The sequence below is a fragment of the Humulus lupulus genome, chromosome 8 (assembly GCF_963169125.1).
Source record: "Humulus lupulus chromosome 8, drHumLupu1.1, whole genome shotgun sequence".
In the NCBI taxonomy this organism is placed as follows: domain Eukaryota; kingdom Viridiplantae; phylum Streptophyta; class Magnoliopsida; order Rosales; family Cannabaceae; genus Humulus; species Humulus lupulus.
Genome location: NC_084800.1, coordinates 5087082 through 5105079, shown reverse-complemented (window position 1 = coordinate 5105079; position 17998 = coordinate 5087082). Strand labels below are relative to the sequence as shown.

The window sequence follows — 17998 nt, the reverse complement described above, 5'->3', positions numbered from 1 at the left end:
ATATTTTTGTAAAAGTCGATTTGTTATCACCGACCTTAACCACTATATATATGTGGTTGTATAGCAAATGTATATACAAATCAAATAAAGTCTATTTTCCTTGAGCCTTATCTTTTCTATAGGGCTGAACATTTAACCCGCAAAACCCGAAAACTCGACGAACCTGATCGACCCGAGCCCGCAAAACCTAGTTTTAGCCCAAATCTGAAATTTTCGGGTGCACCCGAACCGATCCAAAGACATTCGGGTTCGAGTTCAGGTTTAGAGTTTAGGTTGTGTGCGAGTTCGGGTTAAACCCGAAAAGTATACCGAAAAAAGCCCAAATTTTTTTTAGTATTTTTTCCCTAAACCTAAATCCCTCTCTCTCTCTCTCTTCTCGCTCGTGACCTCTCTTCCTCGAACCCCTAACCCAGCCGCCCCTCTCCTCCGACCCCTCTATCTTTCTCTCTCCCTCTATCGTGATCTTCTCTTCTCTTCCCCGACCCCAGTGGCAACGCCTAGCTGGCCACCCCACCCCAAGTCCCCAGTCGAACCTCCAGCCTGAGCCAACCCCCCTCTGCCTTGGCCCTTCTCCTCTTCGTCCATCTCATCTCTCTCATCTCGACTATCTCTATCTCTCACACCCCAGCCCAGCCACCCCTCTCCTATCTTCCCCTCACCTCTCTCACTTTCACACTCAGCTCCGACTCTCTCTGTCTCTTACTCTCAGGCAAGTCAGACTCGGATAGGACCACCACCACCACTGTCAGCAGTGGCTCCGGCTCGGTCTGTCTCTTACTCTCAGGCAGGTATACATTCTCAAACTAATACTACATTTACATATATTATTGTTTGATATAGGTGTTGGGTTTTATGCCCTTAATAAAATCATATTTCTTATGTAGCATGTTATTATTATCAATAAAAGAAGTAGAAATCGTTTTGTTTATTAAATTGCATTGTTCGCTTGTTTTATTACATGTTTATTCAATTAATACAAACATTCATAAAATCTCGAACATATGGATAGTTACAATTATAGTGACTAGGTCACAGTGGATTATAGTTGTAATTATATGTTCAAAAGAACGAGTCCTAAGATTAGATCAGTGCATTGGATTTTCACTGATTAGGAAATCTACGATATGATTTACTTACACATTAGGAGTGTGATGTCTTGTCCAAGGCATTGGCCAAGTAGATATGATTGGATGTATTTGATTACATCGGACTTGGACCGATATTGATTATTGATTGATAAATAAGTATCGTTGTTATCGAAAATAATCAATGCCACAACGTTGACCATAGGTGATAAATGAGTTTTAGACTCATTTATCTATGGGTATTTTAGGAAAAATATTAGGTGTTTGTTCTGTTTTGTTCTATTTTACGTTTGTTTTTGTATGTTTTTCAGGTGTCGAAGGACTTAGGCGACTTAGGTGTGGAAACATGGTAGAAACATAGACAAAATGACAAAAATTGGTGGAAAATGTGTTTCGGAGCACTTCCTGCGACCGCAGGAAGTGTGTCTTGCGGCCGCAACTCCAGAGGGTTTTCTGCAATTCTAGAGCATTCCTGCGACCGCAAGAATGACATCCTGCGACCGCATGATACGTCTACAAATGGAAAAAATGCAGATTTTTAATTAAGGGTGCTTTAGTCATTTCATGTTTAATAAAACACTAATTAGGTAAATGACGATAAAGGAGAGGGAAGGAGGAACTTTTTGATATCTGGACTGAGAAAGGAGGCTAAGGAGGCTTTGGATGAAGATTGGATTGATCATCTAGAGCGCTGCCCCAATAAGAAGGGGGCAGTCGCATGGTACGACAATTGTATGTTGCGCTACTCTGATCGCTCCTACTTTGGAGTCATGGAAACTAATCCACCACTTATTCTCTCTAACACCCAAAACGTGTCATCCGATTCCGGTACTGTGGAGGCATATTTCCAAGCTCTTAGGAGCTTGTTAGATAATTTGAAAAGCATAGCTATGACTGGTGGTTCTCTTCGAAAATTTTCTGTAGATAATGTAACAGCTCCAGGGTTTAAAACCATATATGGACTTATGCAGTGCACACCTGACCTGTCCCAGATGGACTGCAACAATTGTTTGGATACATTATTTGGGATCATTCTGGGATGTTGTAATGGGAATTAGGGGCACAAGTACACCTCGGCAGCAGTTGTATAATTAGATATGAGGATTACCTTTTCTATAATTCTACGGCCGCTGATGCTCTGCCACCATCCATACCGACACTACCACCAACAAAATCTCCTCCTCCGCCACCGAAAAACGCCGGTACACAAAGGAACACATATATAATTATTTACTCTTAACTTTGTTTATGTATAACATTTTTATTGTCATCTTATTTACGTAGAATATGTTTTCTTTGTGAGACTACTTACTTTATAAAACTCATGTGTCGTCAATTTTTGAATTTTGCAGAAACGAAGAGTAACACACCAGCGAGAACAATCGCTATTGTTGCTGTGTCTACTGTTGTTTTTCTGGGTATAATCATCTTCGCAACCACATGTGTGTGTTTTAGACTGAGGAGCAAAAAGAAAATAGCTCAAAGTATGTATTTGACCAGACCAATATTTACATATCTTCATGTCTTCAAAGCTATTCTTTTCTTATCTTAAAGCCAAAAATTAATTTATAACCGAAGAGAGGCATTAAAGAATCATGGTCAATTTCTTTTATTCAAAAAGCCTTATATATAGTAGTTTTTAAAATTAATCCGGGATAAATTTAGTATTAGACATTTTATAAAGTATTTAACTTGACCTTAGTTAATTTGACTCTTTTTTCCTAGGCACGTGATTAAAATTTGGTAATCTAGTGTGGCCTGATTTTTTATTTTGAAAAACTGAATTTAAAATGAGGTGCCAAATTGAAGAAATCGTGAATGGCTTGATCTTATTGATATATTTTAGTCGTATATATATATAAAAGAATAGAAAACAGGAAACTAGAGCTATAATTCTAATCTAATTCCTAAACTCACAGTTATCCATATATACAAAACATTAAGAGAATATCTCAATAATATCTCAATACCCCACCTCATGTTGGAGCATGAGGATCATAAATGCCCAACTTGGAAAGAAAAAACTGAAATTGACGGGTCCCCAAAGGCTTGGTAAAGATGTCCGCAAGTTGAACAGTTGTAGGAACATAAGAAGGAAGAATAGTGCCGTCTTGGATAGCATCACGAACAAAGTGACAGTCTGCTTCAATGTGCTTTGTTCGGTCATGGAAGACTGGATTCCGAGCAATATGTAAAGCCGACTGGCTATCACAATATAGCCCACTAGCATCAGTATGTTGAATCCCCAAGCTAAAGAGAAGACCCTTCAACCATTTCAATTCACAAGTAAGAGAAGCCATAGTGCGATATTCAGCCTTTGCCGAAGAACGTGCCACAGTAGGTTGTTTCTTGGTTTTCCAGGAAATCGGGGAATGACCAAGAAACACAAGCCAACCCGTGAGAGAGCGACGAGTAAGAGGACAAGCTACCCAATCAGAATCACACCAACCAGTCAAGGAAAGAAAGCTATTAGCACGAAGTAAGATACCTTGTCCAGGAGAGCCTTTCAAATAGCAAACAACATGCAAGGCGACTTCCCAATGTTCCTGTCTTGGTTCTTGTAGGAACTGTGATAAAACGTGAACAGAGTATGCCAAATCAGGACGAGTGACCGTTAAGTAAATCAAACAACCAACCAAACGACGATAAGGTTCCGGATTGGACAAAGAATCTCCTGAAGCATGAGCAAGTCGATGGTTTTGCTCAATGGGAAAAGATGTAGAGTCCAAGAACTTTAATTAGCTAAGATAGATAATAGTATGATAGTATTTATAGCATTATCTTTGTAACTGTGGATTTTTGGTTCAGACCGGGAATTATTTGGACACTCATAGTAGTACTTATAGATTTTCTAAGTTTAATCTATAGTTTAAGAATATTAAGTATAACCTAAGGTTTGATTAAAGTGACTGATATTAAGGATTATATTTATTATATTATAAGGTTTAGACATCAACCAATAGGATTTTAAGCACATGTTATGAATGGTAATTAAGGATTAAGTATTTTTGAGGATTTAATTTAATAAAGAGTAAAGTTTGAATCCCCTAAGGTCAGTCAGCAGCTTTGAATACGTTGAGGGCTTAGTCAAGGCTGTTTACCCCATTCAAACTTAGCTAAAAGTGTGTAATTTCGTGTTTAATTATTCAGCGTATGCCGATATATCACAGCTATAGGGGGCGATATATCGCAGCACGTAGATACGGAAAACACGAGATGATGCACGGTCGCCTCGGGCATACTGGCCCAGGCGATATATCGCCTACAGGGGGCGATATATCGCCTCCTTCAGCATATGTTCAATTGTTTTTGAATTCTTTTCCTTTCAGCCATTCAAACTCCTCCATAAGTCCAGCATCTTTTGAACGAGTCTTCAACCTCTGCTGAACGATTATTCAAATGATTTTCACTTAAAAAGCCATTATTTTTATTCAAGTAAAATCAAGATACTTTCATTCCAAAACTCTATAAATAGGACCTAGTACCCAGCCATTATTCACCTTTTACTCTAAGATCAGAAGCTGCAAGTGTTAGGAGAGTGTGAGAGTTAAACACCTGGGTTTGGGAAATCATAAGCTTATCAAACACTTTGGGAAGTGAGTTCTATAGTATTTCGGTGGAGGTTAGATTGATCTTGCAAATCTTTGAGGTAACCAAAACTCTAGTTCCTTTCTGTATTATGTTTCCTTTCTCTTAGTCTTCTACTCAATTTCCTAACCTCATTCTTATTTTGGTTAGGGAATCCAAGTTCTTAAGCACTTAAGTTGTGGTAAGCATATTTTCTTTTAATGGTTTAGTCTTCCTATTCTCTTTCATTTCATCTCTTTCCTTCTTTCAACTCACTCTTGTTCATTATGGTTTTAGGAGTGTTCCAAAAGTCCCAACTCAGTCCATTATATCCCGGTAACTTTGGTAAGGAAAATAGGCTAGAATCTATATGTTTATGTTTATGTTATCTTATGTGTTATGTTTTCATATGTTATGAATATGTTATTGATGTGTATGTTGTAGGGGCATATGCCCTATTTGACTAACAAGACCCCAAAAAGATTGTGGGCATAAGCCTATTTAGCTGGTAGGACCCCACTAATCTCATGGGCATAAGCTTGTTTAGTCTATGGGACTCCAAGTAATAATGGCCATTATAATAAGTGTATTATGTGCTATGATATGTCTTTACGTTATTATGAAATTATGTTTATGTTTATGACTATGTGTTAGATTTTTCCTTGCTGGGCATTAGGCTCATTCCTTTCTGTTTTATGTGCAGGAAATAAGCTTTAGAGGCGGAAAGATTCGTGACGCTTAGAGGATGTGTATCGATGGTGAATGGAGTCAAGGGGCCGAGCGTTATTCGATTCGAGGATGTAGTCTTGTTTATGTTTTTATGGTTTTAAATGTATTTTCCGCATTTTCTATGTAACTCTTTTTAGTTTTTAAGTTATTTTTGTTTTAAAGACAATGGGTACCCATATCCTACTTATTTCTATGAAAGTAACCTTTGTTTCTACAAGTTTATAATAAATTATGGTATTTTCGCAAATGTATGTTTTAGTAAGAATTTGTATGTATAGTTCGATAATGGTCCAAGAGTCTAGAGTAGTGGGTCATTACAAAAGATGCGGGCTTAGCACCCAGAACACCAGTCTCAGAAATGATGTCAAGAGAATACTTTCGTTGACAAAGAAATATACCATCAGGACTTCGAGCTACCTCAATCCCGAGGAAATATTTAAGAACCCCGAGATCCTTCATATGAAAACACGTGCTCAAATAGTTCTTAAAGATCTTCAAAGCAGCGGAATCATTCCCAGATATAATTGAATCACTACTACAAAAAAGGTTTTTTAGGACTAGCATTGCGAGTCCTCTATTTGAGAGCGCTAAAAAATCTGTGCGAGTCCTAAAAAATCTGGTTGAGTGCCTATAATTAAGTTGCGAGTCCTAAAAAATCTGGTTGAGTGCCTTTAATTAAGTTTTTAGGACTCCCATTGCGAGTCCTCAAAACATTCTTTTTAGGACTCGCATTGCGAGTCCTAAAAACTTAATTAAAGGCACTCAACCAAATTTTTTAGGACTCGCAAAGGGAGTCCTAAAAGCTTAATTATAGGCACTCAACCAGATTTTTTAGGACTCACAGGTAATTTTTTAGGATTCGCTTTGCATGCCCTTAAAAGTAATTTTTAAAAAAAAAATACAGTTACAATTTTAATTTTGATTTAAAAATATATATCCATTTGAGTGTCGAATATGTATCAAAAGAATTTTGAAAAGAAAATACTAAAAAAATGGCAAAAAAATTTTACGAAATAAATTTAAAATTTCTAAACATGTATTGTAATTAGCTAGCTATAATATCATTCATTTTGCTCTAACCAATTGTAAATATGACATTGCCCATTCTTCTCTAACTTCGTCAATTTCTTGAGTAGTATATGGTTTGTCGGAGGTGAACTGAAAAGAAAAGAAAACAAAAATTTAATTATCATTATACTAGTGGTAATAAATTCAAAGCATATATACTAGATTAATACTATGTAGTTGTATATTGTTTGGTACCTGTTTCGACAAGAAATGCTTGATATGAGGGGCATTGATAAGTACATTCTTCATCATCCTCATAACGTAATGACTATTGAATCCAATGAAGTTCACTTTTCATTCTAGTTACTATAGAAGAGAAATAAAGAGCTAGTATCGATCACTAACATAAAAACATGAAATACTTTATAAGGATCTACATTCTAACACATGCCAAATAATATGGGGATAATTGTCAATAACACTTACTTGTAACCAAAATATGAAAAAATTACATCCCGGATTCCAACAAAATGCCAATGCATGAAAACAGACATAGGAACCACAATGCATGCCAATACATCCCGGTTTAATACTACTAGGCATTTGGCACCTTAAATTTAGAGCATCCTTCCATCACAGAATGCCAAGAATCCATCAAATAAGAAGCCCTTAAACTTAAATCCTAGCTACATCGACACGTAACACAAGAAAGATTAAAGCCACTGATTTCATTGATTTCAACAATACTAATGGTTTGTTAATAATAATGGTTTGTGTTTATATGCATTGATTTCAACAATACTAGAAAGATGAATAAATGTAAGACATAAGTTACTTTAGCTTCATCATTATTCCACTTAAATTAAACAAAGCAAACACTTAAAGAAATTTCCTTGATGTGATAAAATATAGATCCTTGATCTCTCTTCTCTTGGTATATATACTAATAATGAATGATCTCATAATATTACCTAATCAAATCCAAATCCAATTTTTTTTATTATGTTTTTACCATGCAATGCATGAAATCATCAAAATTTTGTAAAAAATAGGATCCAAATCACAATGAGTGATTTGGATTTTAAGATCCAATCAATCACATATATACCAACTAGAATGTGATTACCAAATTTAATGTAATAGTAAAATAATAAAATAATTCTAAATTTTTAATAGGACAAAGATATAAATTTTTGGTATCATATAATTTCACTCACATATATACTTAGTATCTTACTATCAAATTTTGTACACAACTTAAAACAATAATTAATATATAAGTATGCAAACATATGTAATCAATCCAAAAAAAAAAAATATATACTAAATCGACTCTTTTGAGGCTCGTATTAAGCAAATTTTGTGATTAGTAGCAAAATTGAAATTCAACTTAATTATTAATTAGACGGTCAAATGTTAAATATCCGGATCACAAATTTATCATTGTGGCAGTTATCATTTTCATATTTCCACACAAAACTAAGTACAAAAAAATCTATAGAAAATCGGACAACATATCCCCTAATTTACTAGCCTAGCCATCTGTCACAATCAACACCAACATGTCAAACAAATCAAACAGCACACAGGTTTTCATCCATATATCACCGCAGCACACAAAATTATCAGAACCTACTTCACTAAGACATGCAAGTTCTCAATCTTCCATTATCACCGCAGCACACAGAATTCCCAGAACCTACTTCACTACGGATGAATATCTAAGATATTCAAACTGCACTAAGTACAAAAATATTTGACAGATATCTATAAATAAGAAGTCTTAACTCAACAAGGAAACTATTTTTTTTTATAATTCAAACTCAGATAAGCTCTAATAAAAATCTTTAAAATTTATGAAAGTAAAACTGCAATCAATTTCTAATTACATGAAACATGTTTGGTATTAATTACCTGTTCTACACCTTGAACTGAGGACCTTTCCTTTCTGAAAGCATCACCATGTTCAGCTTCAGCAGCTAAACTATCATGGACGTCCACATCATCCTATTAACAGTGGCAAACGTGAGAAGTAAAGGCAGTGAGAATATTTACAAAACCAATTCATAGTGCTTATAATAACAGACCAATTTCAAGCAAACAAATATTCTAAATGTTATTGCTGCAGTGCAGGAATAAAATCCACAATAGCATGAACTACTAAAAAAGACTCCAGCAATCAAAACCATCACACAAGAAAAAGAAATTGACAATTTATTCTTCCTTATGATACTACAACAAGTAGATGTAGCTGTTTTGCATATGCATATGTAGAAAGAAAAAATTCCAACACTGTACAACTTCTAGTTCTCGTGCTGCTCAAAATAATGAGTTAATGAAAGCATCAAAATATAAATTAGTAAAATATAGCCATGGCATGGTCCAAGATATTCCTATATTAATTATTTATAATTACACTTATTAATTTAGAGACGAGTAGTCTGTAGACCACAACAATAATTAAGGTAAATCAAATCATAAAGATTAGTTAAATATTAATTGAGTTTTGAGTATAGCTAAGCTAAGGAGGATTGAGTCCACTTAAGAAGCTATATGTGATTGTTTTACAGTAGTACTACTAGTTGTACATTTCAAGAAAAATTACATAATCCTCAACAAATTCATGTTATACAGTTACAAAGGAAGCCAAGATATGAATAACAACTAACATTTTGTGCACACAAGTTTCAAATTTTGACTAATATACAGTTTAAAGAGATTACTAATATGGCATGAAAAAGATCACTCATAAAGCCTCCATAGGACATTCCTATCCTTGCCGACATAACTCACTTAAAAATAATAAAATTGTTAATAGAGATTGAGTGTACCAAACTTCAATGGCGTGAAGTTTGCATTCTTAGGCTTCACTTTATTTTACCAATCCTTATTTATATTCTACATTTAGGATTGACTAATTTCTAAAATTACATTCACGTGAAGACAGATATTTCAGTACCAGATGTGTAGTTGAGTTGTGCTTAATTATACCTGTTCCATTTCCATACGAAATATCTAATACTTTGAGCTTTGCTCTCAGAATTTGCATGATCACCGCGAGTAATCCAAAATGCCCTTTCAGGTCTCCAATCTGAAAGTTTGCATTAAAATCAAATGAAGTTTGAAACTAATAAACATTAATTTGAAATCTAAGCTCAATTAATTAAACCAAATTTTGTAATCTTACAACTCAGAATTACTTTGGATACTTTAATTAATCTTTCATAAGCATTATTATTACAAGGGAGAGCCAATAATTTTGAAGAAAACTTTGATTTCATGAATATTCAATCACCTCACAACTTGAGCCTAAATGATGATTGAAAATTAATCAAATTCTTAAGTAATTCTTGTTATTATTACCTTCATGAATTTGGGAGCTCCAAAGTATTATTCTTGTTGAAGACGTCAATATATATAATCATTAAATAAGTTTTTAGAATAATGAAGTCAATATATATACCCATCTCCATCAAACCTGCACACAGAGCAAAGGAAACAAAACCAGTGTCCAAATCCGACACCTAATATACAAGTTAGTTTCAAATGATCAAGATGACAACACTCAATTCAAGAAGACTTTATTTTTATATAAAATACAAGGTTGTCTATTCAGTTACTAGTCCTAGGTTTACTAATTTTAGTAAGTTTGGTTAAGTCCCATGTATAATAACCAGATTAGTTTCTTATCTGTAGACTAGCATTTTACATTATTCAAAGTAAGAAAATCATTGAGAGAGTTTTGAAAGCTCAAGACTTGTTGTTACTCTTTTCTCTTTATTATTGCTTTCAGTTAAGTTAAATCTTTTGTTTCCAACTATCAGACAACCACCTAATAATAGTTTTACATCTGAACTAGTTAATTTATTTATTTATTCTGAAAAATTATTACGCTATGATTTTTCCAATAAGGAGGTTAAATGACAAAAAGAGAAATGTGACCCTTCGAAATAAAATAAACTAAGCTCAAAATCTATCAAAAATATGGTTTTCAAGAGACCAAAACGTGATGAATAAAATTATTAAAATACCTAAAACCAAAAACAGAAGCACACTGCGAAAACAGAGCAAAACTAAACAAGCACAATTGAGAACAAAACAGTCAGACATAGAGTTTATTTTCCATTTCTGTGACCTCATCCTCATCACCTAATAAAAATAGTATTACTTGAATATATAAATTCTTTATAGTTGAAAAATCGAGAGGGAAACACAATGATAGCATTTAATACAAACAAACACATTAAACAAATTAGAACCTTCTTCCTAATGTCAACAAACTTTATTTCTTTGTTATTCTATAGGTTCTGGATTCCAACTTCACCAATAGGCTCAATTAAATACAATACCAAGACAAAGAAGCAAATTCTTTCCAGTTAACAAGGTAGAGAAACACGAATCCATTATTACTCTATTTTAGTTCTAGTTAGTAATAATATCCCAACAAACAGTAAAGAAGGATAAGAATATGGAGAATGACATAGTGTAATAGCGTTATAAGGATTACAAAAAATATAAACAACATTTGGGGTTTTGGGAAAAAGCTATATTAAATGAGAAAAAAGAAAAAGACTTCAAGCAATGGCTTTGGCAGTGGCATTGCCTCCAAAACTTAAAAAATTGGTAACAACTTTTTTTCACTACCTATAATTTGATTAATACAACTTATAAAATGATCAAAAGAAAAGATGTGTAGATACCAGTGATATCCAGCTAGTGGAACAAACTTGAGACCAACTTGAAGAAACTCTCCATTTAAGCACTTCTGCATATGTATAGTATAGCATATATATACAGTATATACACACAAGTAGCTACCATGTTATATACTAAGAAAAAGCTCAATATAATAAAGAGAGGCCACGAAAGAGTTATATAATTATAAATATATATTATATTTAATCATCTAACAATAATAATAACAAAAGGCAGTAGTAATTTGAGCACACAAAAACTAGAATCACTCATAGTTTCATTAAATCATATTCTGTAGTTTCTTTGCATCAATTTCTCAAACACTTGAAGAGCATCAACCATTAGTTTAAGAGATCCATATGCCATGGTTTCCTTACACTACTTTCCAGCTCAAGACAAAAAACATCCAAAAGATAAAATCATAAACTAACCAGAAAATATCCTAGAGTTACAAGAAAATTTTAAGATAAACAAGCAAAAATTTAAATCCCAAATCTCAAAATACACTAAGCCAAATAATTGGAATACATCAAAGCCTCCAAACAACTTCATACAAAACCTTACAAAACAGAATATATAGGCATTATAAATCTATTCATATATATATAATATTTATACATATATTTCTCAAATCTATATACATATGGAAAAAAAAATTGTTTAAGAAAGCATACTTAGAGCAGAGACCACTGTTGCGACCCCTGCGAGGCCACTGCTCCACCAGCTGTGACGGCATACCTCTGATTGTTCAATGCCCCCACCGTCGCGACCCCTGCGAGGCCACCGCTCCACCAGCTGGAGGCTTCTGCTCGCGGCGGAGAACGACAACGAAGGGCTCGCGAAGCTGGAGTTTCAGCGGCGTCTGGTACTCCTGATCGGGTGTCTGCACGCCGGCGACCATCGGAGGGCAGCCGTTCGGCCCTAGGAGAGCAGAGTGAGATGGAGAAATGCAAGTATGGATCGAGTAGGGTGGGAGAGAGAAAGGAATTTTTGGCACTTATATTTTATTTATTTATTTATTTATTTTATAAATACAAATAAGAGTATATTATTCAAATAAAAAAAATGTGATATTCATAATATTATAAAAAATAATTTTAAAAATCAAAATTATACAAATTCTCTTAAAACTTATAATAATTGTTACATAAAATAATTTTATGCTTTTTCACTTAACAATAATTTTAAGGACTTGCTTTGAGAGTCTTTGATATTTTTTTAGGACTCGCCTAAAAGAGTATTAAAGACTTCCAAAACAAGTCCTTAAAATTGTTAAGTAAAACACTCATTTTTTAGCCTAGATTTTTTTAGGACTCCCATATTTTTTTAGGACACTCATTGCGAGTCCTAAATTGTGTTTTTTCAGGACTCTCATTGAGAGTCCTAAAAACTCCATAATTATTTTTAAGGACTTGCATTTATATGCGTGTCCTAAAAAAGTGTCCCGTAAAAGGTATTTTGTAGTAGTGAATCATCAACATACACCAAAACATTGATTTGAGTATCACCCTTAGTATAAGTAAAGAGAGAATAATCAGCATAGGATTGTAGAAAGCCATACTCTTTTAAAGCAGTGACAAGTTTGGAAAACCAACACCTTGGTGCTTGTTTCAAGCCATATAAGGACTTTCGAAGACGACACACCATATCAGGTTGAGAAGACCCAAAACCAGGAGGAAGCTTCATATAGACTACTTCGTTGAGATCCCCGTGCAAAAAAGCATTATGCACATCCATCTGATGCAGCTCCCAATTTTTAGATGCTGCAATTGCTAAGAAAGCACGAACGGTGACCATTTTTGCAACAGGTGCAAAAGTTTCGTTATAATCGATCCCGGCAATTTGATGATTACCAAAAACAACCAAACGGGCTTTAAGCCGTTCAACATGCCATCAGAGTTGTACTTTATTTTATAGACCCATTGACTACCAAGAGCACGTTTACCAGGAGGTAATTTTTCCATAGTCCAAGTACCATTATCCTCTAAAGCACGAATTTATGTGTGCATAGCATGACGCCATCCTTCATCTATCATAGCTTCTTTAAATGATTTTGGTTCACAACCTGCAGTAACAGCGGCAAGAAATTGCCGATGGCTAGCAGAAAATTTTGCACAGTTAATATAATGTGTTATAGGAAAGGGCGTACCAGAGGGAGTTGACGGCGCGGGTGAACTTAGAGAGATAGCAGATGGACTTTGTGTGATAACAGTATTAGTAATACAGTTATGAAGCCGAGTGGATGGAACCTTTTCACGGAGTCCACGTCCCATGTGAGTGTCATTGATAGAATTCGGAGCAGCCCTTGCTACCCCCCTTGTAGATGGATGTTGGAGTGGAGATGTGGACTGAACAGGACTCTGTGCAGCAGTCGGGCTAGACTGTGCGACAGGAAAAGGGAGAGTAGGCTCTAAAGTGGTAGTTGTTGGAATTTGGGTGGTGACATGTAGTGGGGAGGATTCATTTGTGGGTTCAGGTTCATTAGACAATGGTTCAGAATCACCAAAAAGATTAAAATCAAAGTCATCATCACCTAAACTCACGCTGCCAGAATTATATGTAGAGCTAATAGTAGAAGGATCATTTTCAGCAAAAGGAAATTGATTTTCAAAGAACTTAACATCCCTAGAAACAAAAAAACTTTTATTTTCTAGATCAAAAAGTCTCCACCCTTTCTTACCAAAAGGATACCCAACAAAGATACATTTTTCGACTGCGACTTGCAAATTTATCATTCTTTGCTCGTTGATCATGGGCATAACACAAGGAACCAAACACTCGCAATTCATCAAAAATTGGCAAAGTATGAAATAAAATTTCATAAGGTGTTTTATTCTGAAGAACACTTGAGGGTGTTCGATTGATCAAATGAGAAGTTATTAAGACACATTCACCCCAAAAATAAAGAGGAAGATGACTTTGAAAACGTAAGGCCCTTGCCACTGTTAAAATATGATGATGCTTACGTTCAACTCTACCATTTTGTTGTGGAGTCCCCACACAAGAGGTTTGAAAGAAAATAATCTTGCAAACAATTAAATTCTGTCCCATTATCACTCCGAACAATCTTAACCTTTTGACCAAATTGTCGATCAACCATAGCAAAAATTGACATAAACATTTTAAACACCTCCAATTTATCAATCAACAAATAAACCCATATAGCTCGGGAAAAATCATCCACAATAGTAAAAAAATAACGAGCCCCACATGAAGAAACAGTATTGTCAGGACCCCATAAGTCACAATGTACTAATTCAAAAATTCAAGAGGCCTTATGGTCACTAAGAGAAAAAGAATCACGAGTTTGTTTGGCATGAGGACACACATCACATGCCTTATTTAATTTATCACTAGAATTACGTAGTAAAGGTAATGAATTTACTACTTTCTTTGAAGGATGTCCAAGACGTTGATGCCAAAGTTCCAACGAAGATGAAGAACCATCCACTGAGATAGCTTGCATTGTAGACGGTGGCCGGAAGTAGTAAAGTCCATCTCTCCGTTCACCCGTTCCAATAAGCTTCCTCGAATGACGGTCCTATATAACACACATATTAGAAGCAAATTGTACAAAACAGTGCATGTCATCAATGAGTTGTGTAACCGAAATTAAGTTGCAGTGCAATTTAGGGACATAAAGAACATTTTTAAGAAATAATCCTTCCAAGAGTCTCACACTTCCCTCTTTAGTATGTAGTGACCCACTAATCTAGACTTTTGGACCATTAACGAAACTGTACATACAATCCTTAATAGAACTCACATTTGCGAAAATACCATAAATTTTATTAAGTAACTTGTAAAAATAGAGTTACTTTCATAAAATAAGTAGGATATGGGATCCCATTGTCTTAAAAAAAAACATAATTTAAAATAAAAAGACATTACATAAATAGTGCGGAAAATACATGTAAAAAGACATAAAACAAAACTACATCCTCGAATCGAATAACGCTCGGCTCCTTGACTCCATTCACCATCGATACACATTCTCCAAGCGTCCACGAATCTTACCGCCTCTTATGATATTTTCCTGCACATAAAACAAAAAGGAATGAGCCTAATGCCCAGCAAGGAAAATCTAACACATAGTCATAAACTTAAATTTCGTAATAAACATAAAGATATATCATAACACATATTACATACACTTATTATAATGGCCATTATTACTTGGGGTCCCATAGACTAAACAAGTCATATGCCCATGGGGTTAGTGGGGTCCTACTAGCTAAGTAGGTCATATGTCATTTGGGGTCTAGTTAGTCATATGGGTCATATGCCCAAGCCTACAAACATATATACATATCATAACACATTTAGTAACATAAAACATAAGATAACATAAACATATAACATATTGATTCTAGCCTATTTTCCTTACCAAAGTTACCGGGATATGTGGACTGAGTTGGGACTTTTGGAACTCTCCTAAAACCATATATAAAGGGTTAGTAGATTTGAAGAAAAGAGATGAAATGAAAGGGATGGAAAGACTAAACCATTGAAAGTCACACTTACCAAAACTTATGTGCTCAAGAATTTAGATTTCCTAACCAAAATAGAATGAGGTTAGGAGACTAAGTAGAAGACTAAGAGAAGGAAACATAACATAAAACAAATGAACTAGAGTTTTTGGTTTACCTCAAAGACTTGTAAGACCAATCTACACCTCAAACCGAAATACTATAAAACCTTACTTCCCAAAGTGTTTGATAAGCTTATGATTCCCCAACCCAGGTGTTTACACTCTCACACTCACTTAGCACTTGCAACCTCTGAACTTAGAGCAAAAGATGAATAATGGCTGGGTACTAGGTCCTATTTATAGAGTTTATGAATGAAAGGATCTTAATTTTACTTGAATAAAAATAATAGCTTTTTAGGTGAAAATAATTTGAATAATCGTTCAGCAGAGGCTGAAGACTCGTTCAAAAAGGTGCTGGACTTATCAAGAGGTTGAATGGCTGAATGGGAAACAAATTCAAAATGTTTCAAAATATGCTGAAGGAGGCGATATATCGCCCCCTGTAGGCGATATATCGCCTGGGCCAGTATGCCCGAGGCTGTCGTGCATCGTCTCATGTTTTCCGTATCTACGTGCTACGATATATCGGCACACGCTGATTAATTAAACACGAAATTACACATTTTTAGCTAAGTTTGAATGAAGTAAACAGCCTTGACTAAGCCCTCAACGTATTCAAAGCTGCTGACTGACCCTAATGCATTCAAACTTTACTCCTTATTAAATTTAATCCTCAAAATACTTAATCCTTAATCACCCATACATAACATGTGCTTAAAATCCTATTGGTTCTTATCTAAACCTTATAGTATAATAAATATTATCCTCAATATCAGTCATATTAGTCAATCCTTAGGTTAAAATTAATATTCTTAAACTATAGGTTAAACTTAGAAAATCTACAAGTACTACTATGAGTGTCCAAATAATTCCCGGTCAGAACCAAAAATCCACAGTAACAAAGATAATACTATACATACTATAATACTACTAAATAATTAGCTAAGTAAAGTTCTTGGACTCTACATAGTAGCAATTAATTTTTGGCCATTAGGGAGTCCGACGGGACATGCGGCAATATCATGAACATTAAACAAACAAGATTCATCCCCCATCACATGATTAGAAGCACTAGTATCAATAATCCAAGAAATCCTGGAAAACTCACCATGTAAACGGTCGGTAGAGGAATGAGTATTACCAAACATAGTAGCGATAGTTTGCCATTGTGTTGCACTTAGGTGAGGAAGAGAGGCAACAGTGTTTGACGTGGTGGCTGCATCATTGGAAGAGTTTCTTTGCCCATTGACCGAAGATCCAACCATAGTGTGGCTGCCTCTACCGCCACCGCTCGCACAGTGGCTCCTCGACCACGACTAGCCGCGGGTGAGTCCATACCACGGCCACCACCTCCTTTGCTACGAGCATGAGGGATTCCTTGAGTGCGAGGTCTATCGCCCCACCATTATGGATACCCAAGAAGCTGAAAAAAGGTAACAATATCATGACCAGATCGGTGACAGTGAGACATAATAGCCCATATTTATCAATCTTATCTGGTTTCGCTCGGCTACGCCCTTCCGAACGGATAGCAAAACCCACCACTTCCGGTAGAGATTCACGAGCATGAGTAATGCCACGAACACGTTTTTCTTGAGCAATTTGTTGATAGGCACGATCAAGAGAAGGCAGAGGTTCTTGAGACAACAAAGTAGTAAGTAATGGGGCATAATAATCAGAATTTAAACCCATCAAAAATTGATGAAAACGCTCATTACTACGTTGTTTTTCATGTTCTTTACCCAAATTACATTCACATTTGCCACACTTACAGGTAATAATGGGTTCATGGTTAGCCAATTCCTCCCATAAAACCTTTAGCTTTCCAAAGTATGAAGAAACATATATGATCTTGGATTGCTCACACTTAGCCAAATCAGTTTTTAACTGCTAAATTCGGGGGCCATTAACAACTGAGAAACGAGCCTGCAATTCATCCCACAAAAGTTTAGCATCATCATAAAAAGAAATAGTAGACTTAACCTCTAGATCAATAGTGTTCATTAGCCAGGAAACAAGCATCGAATGGATAGTAAGCCAATCCTCCATTGTGAAAGGTGCTTGAGGTTCCATAATCGTGCCGTTGGCGAAGCCGTATTTCCGGTGAGATAGCAGAGCAAGACGCACAGTCCTTGCTCATTCATCATAATTTTCGTGTCGAAGACGAACCGGAGTGATGAGATCTCCAGGCCTGTCTTATGAGCCAAGGCAAAAAGGAGATGTGTGGTCATTTCGAGAAGGGATAGGTGGAGGTGGAGGCTTAGTGGTATCGTTACCATCAGCCATTGCCGATCGTGATTCTTAGCCGTGTGGCTCTGGTACA

The 17998-nt window shown here is 35.4% G+C and overlaps 1 protein-coding gene and 1 long non-coding RNA gene across 2 annotated transcripts; one reads left to right on the top strand and one right to left on the bottom strand.

Moving 5' to 3' along the window:
* Nucleotides 1–1320: 1320 nt before the first annotated feature.
* LOC133794912 (cysteine-rich receptor-like protein kinase 29) lies at nt 1321–2143 on the top strand. Its single transcript, XM_062232354.1, has 3 exons — nt 1321–1324; nt 1397–1434; nt 1673–2143. Exons 1-3 carry the CDS (start codon nt 1321–1323, stop codon nt 2141–2143), a joined length of 513 nt encoding a protein of 170 aa, XP_062088338.1.
* Nucleotides 2144–8948: 6805 nt separating this feature from the next.
* On the bottom strand, nt 8949–11171 carry LOC133794303 (uncharacterized). The gene is made up of 3 exons (XR_009875183.1): nt 11090–11171; nt 9753–9867; nt 8949–9480 (listed from the first exon to the last, which is right to left on the bottom strand). It is a non-coding gene; the product is annotated as an uncharacterized LOC133794303 (long non-coding RNA).
* Between the last annotated feature and the right edge of the window lie 6827 nt (nt 11172–17998).

Bases quoted from the DNA above. Each gene is read 5' to 3' on its own strand.
- LOC133794912 (XM_062232354.1), top strand. The intron at 1,435-1,672 runs GTAGAAACATAG...AACACTAATTAG, and splicing joins GACTTAGGTGTGGAAACATG to GTAAATGACGATAAAGGAGA.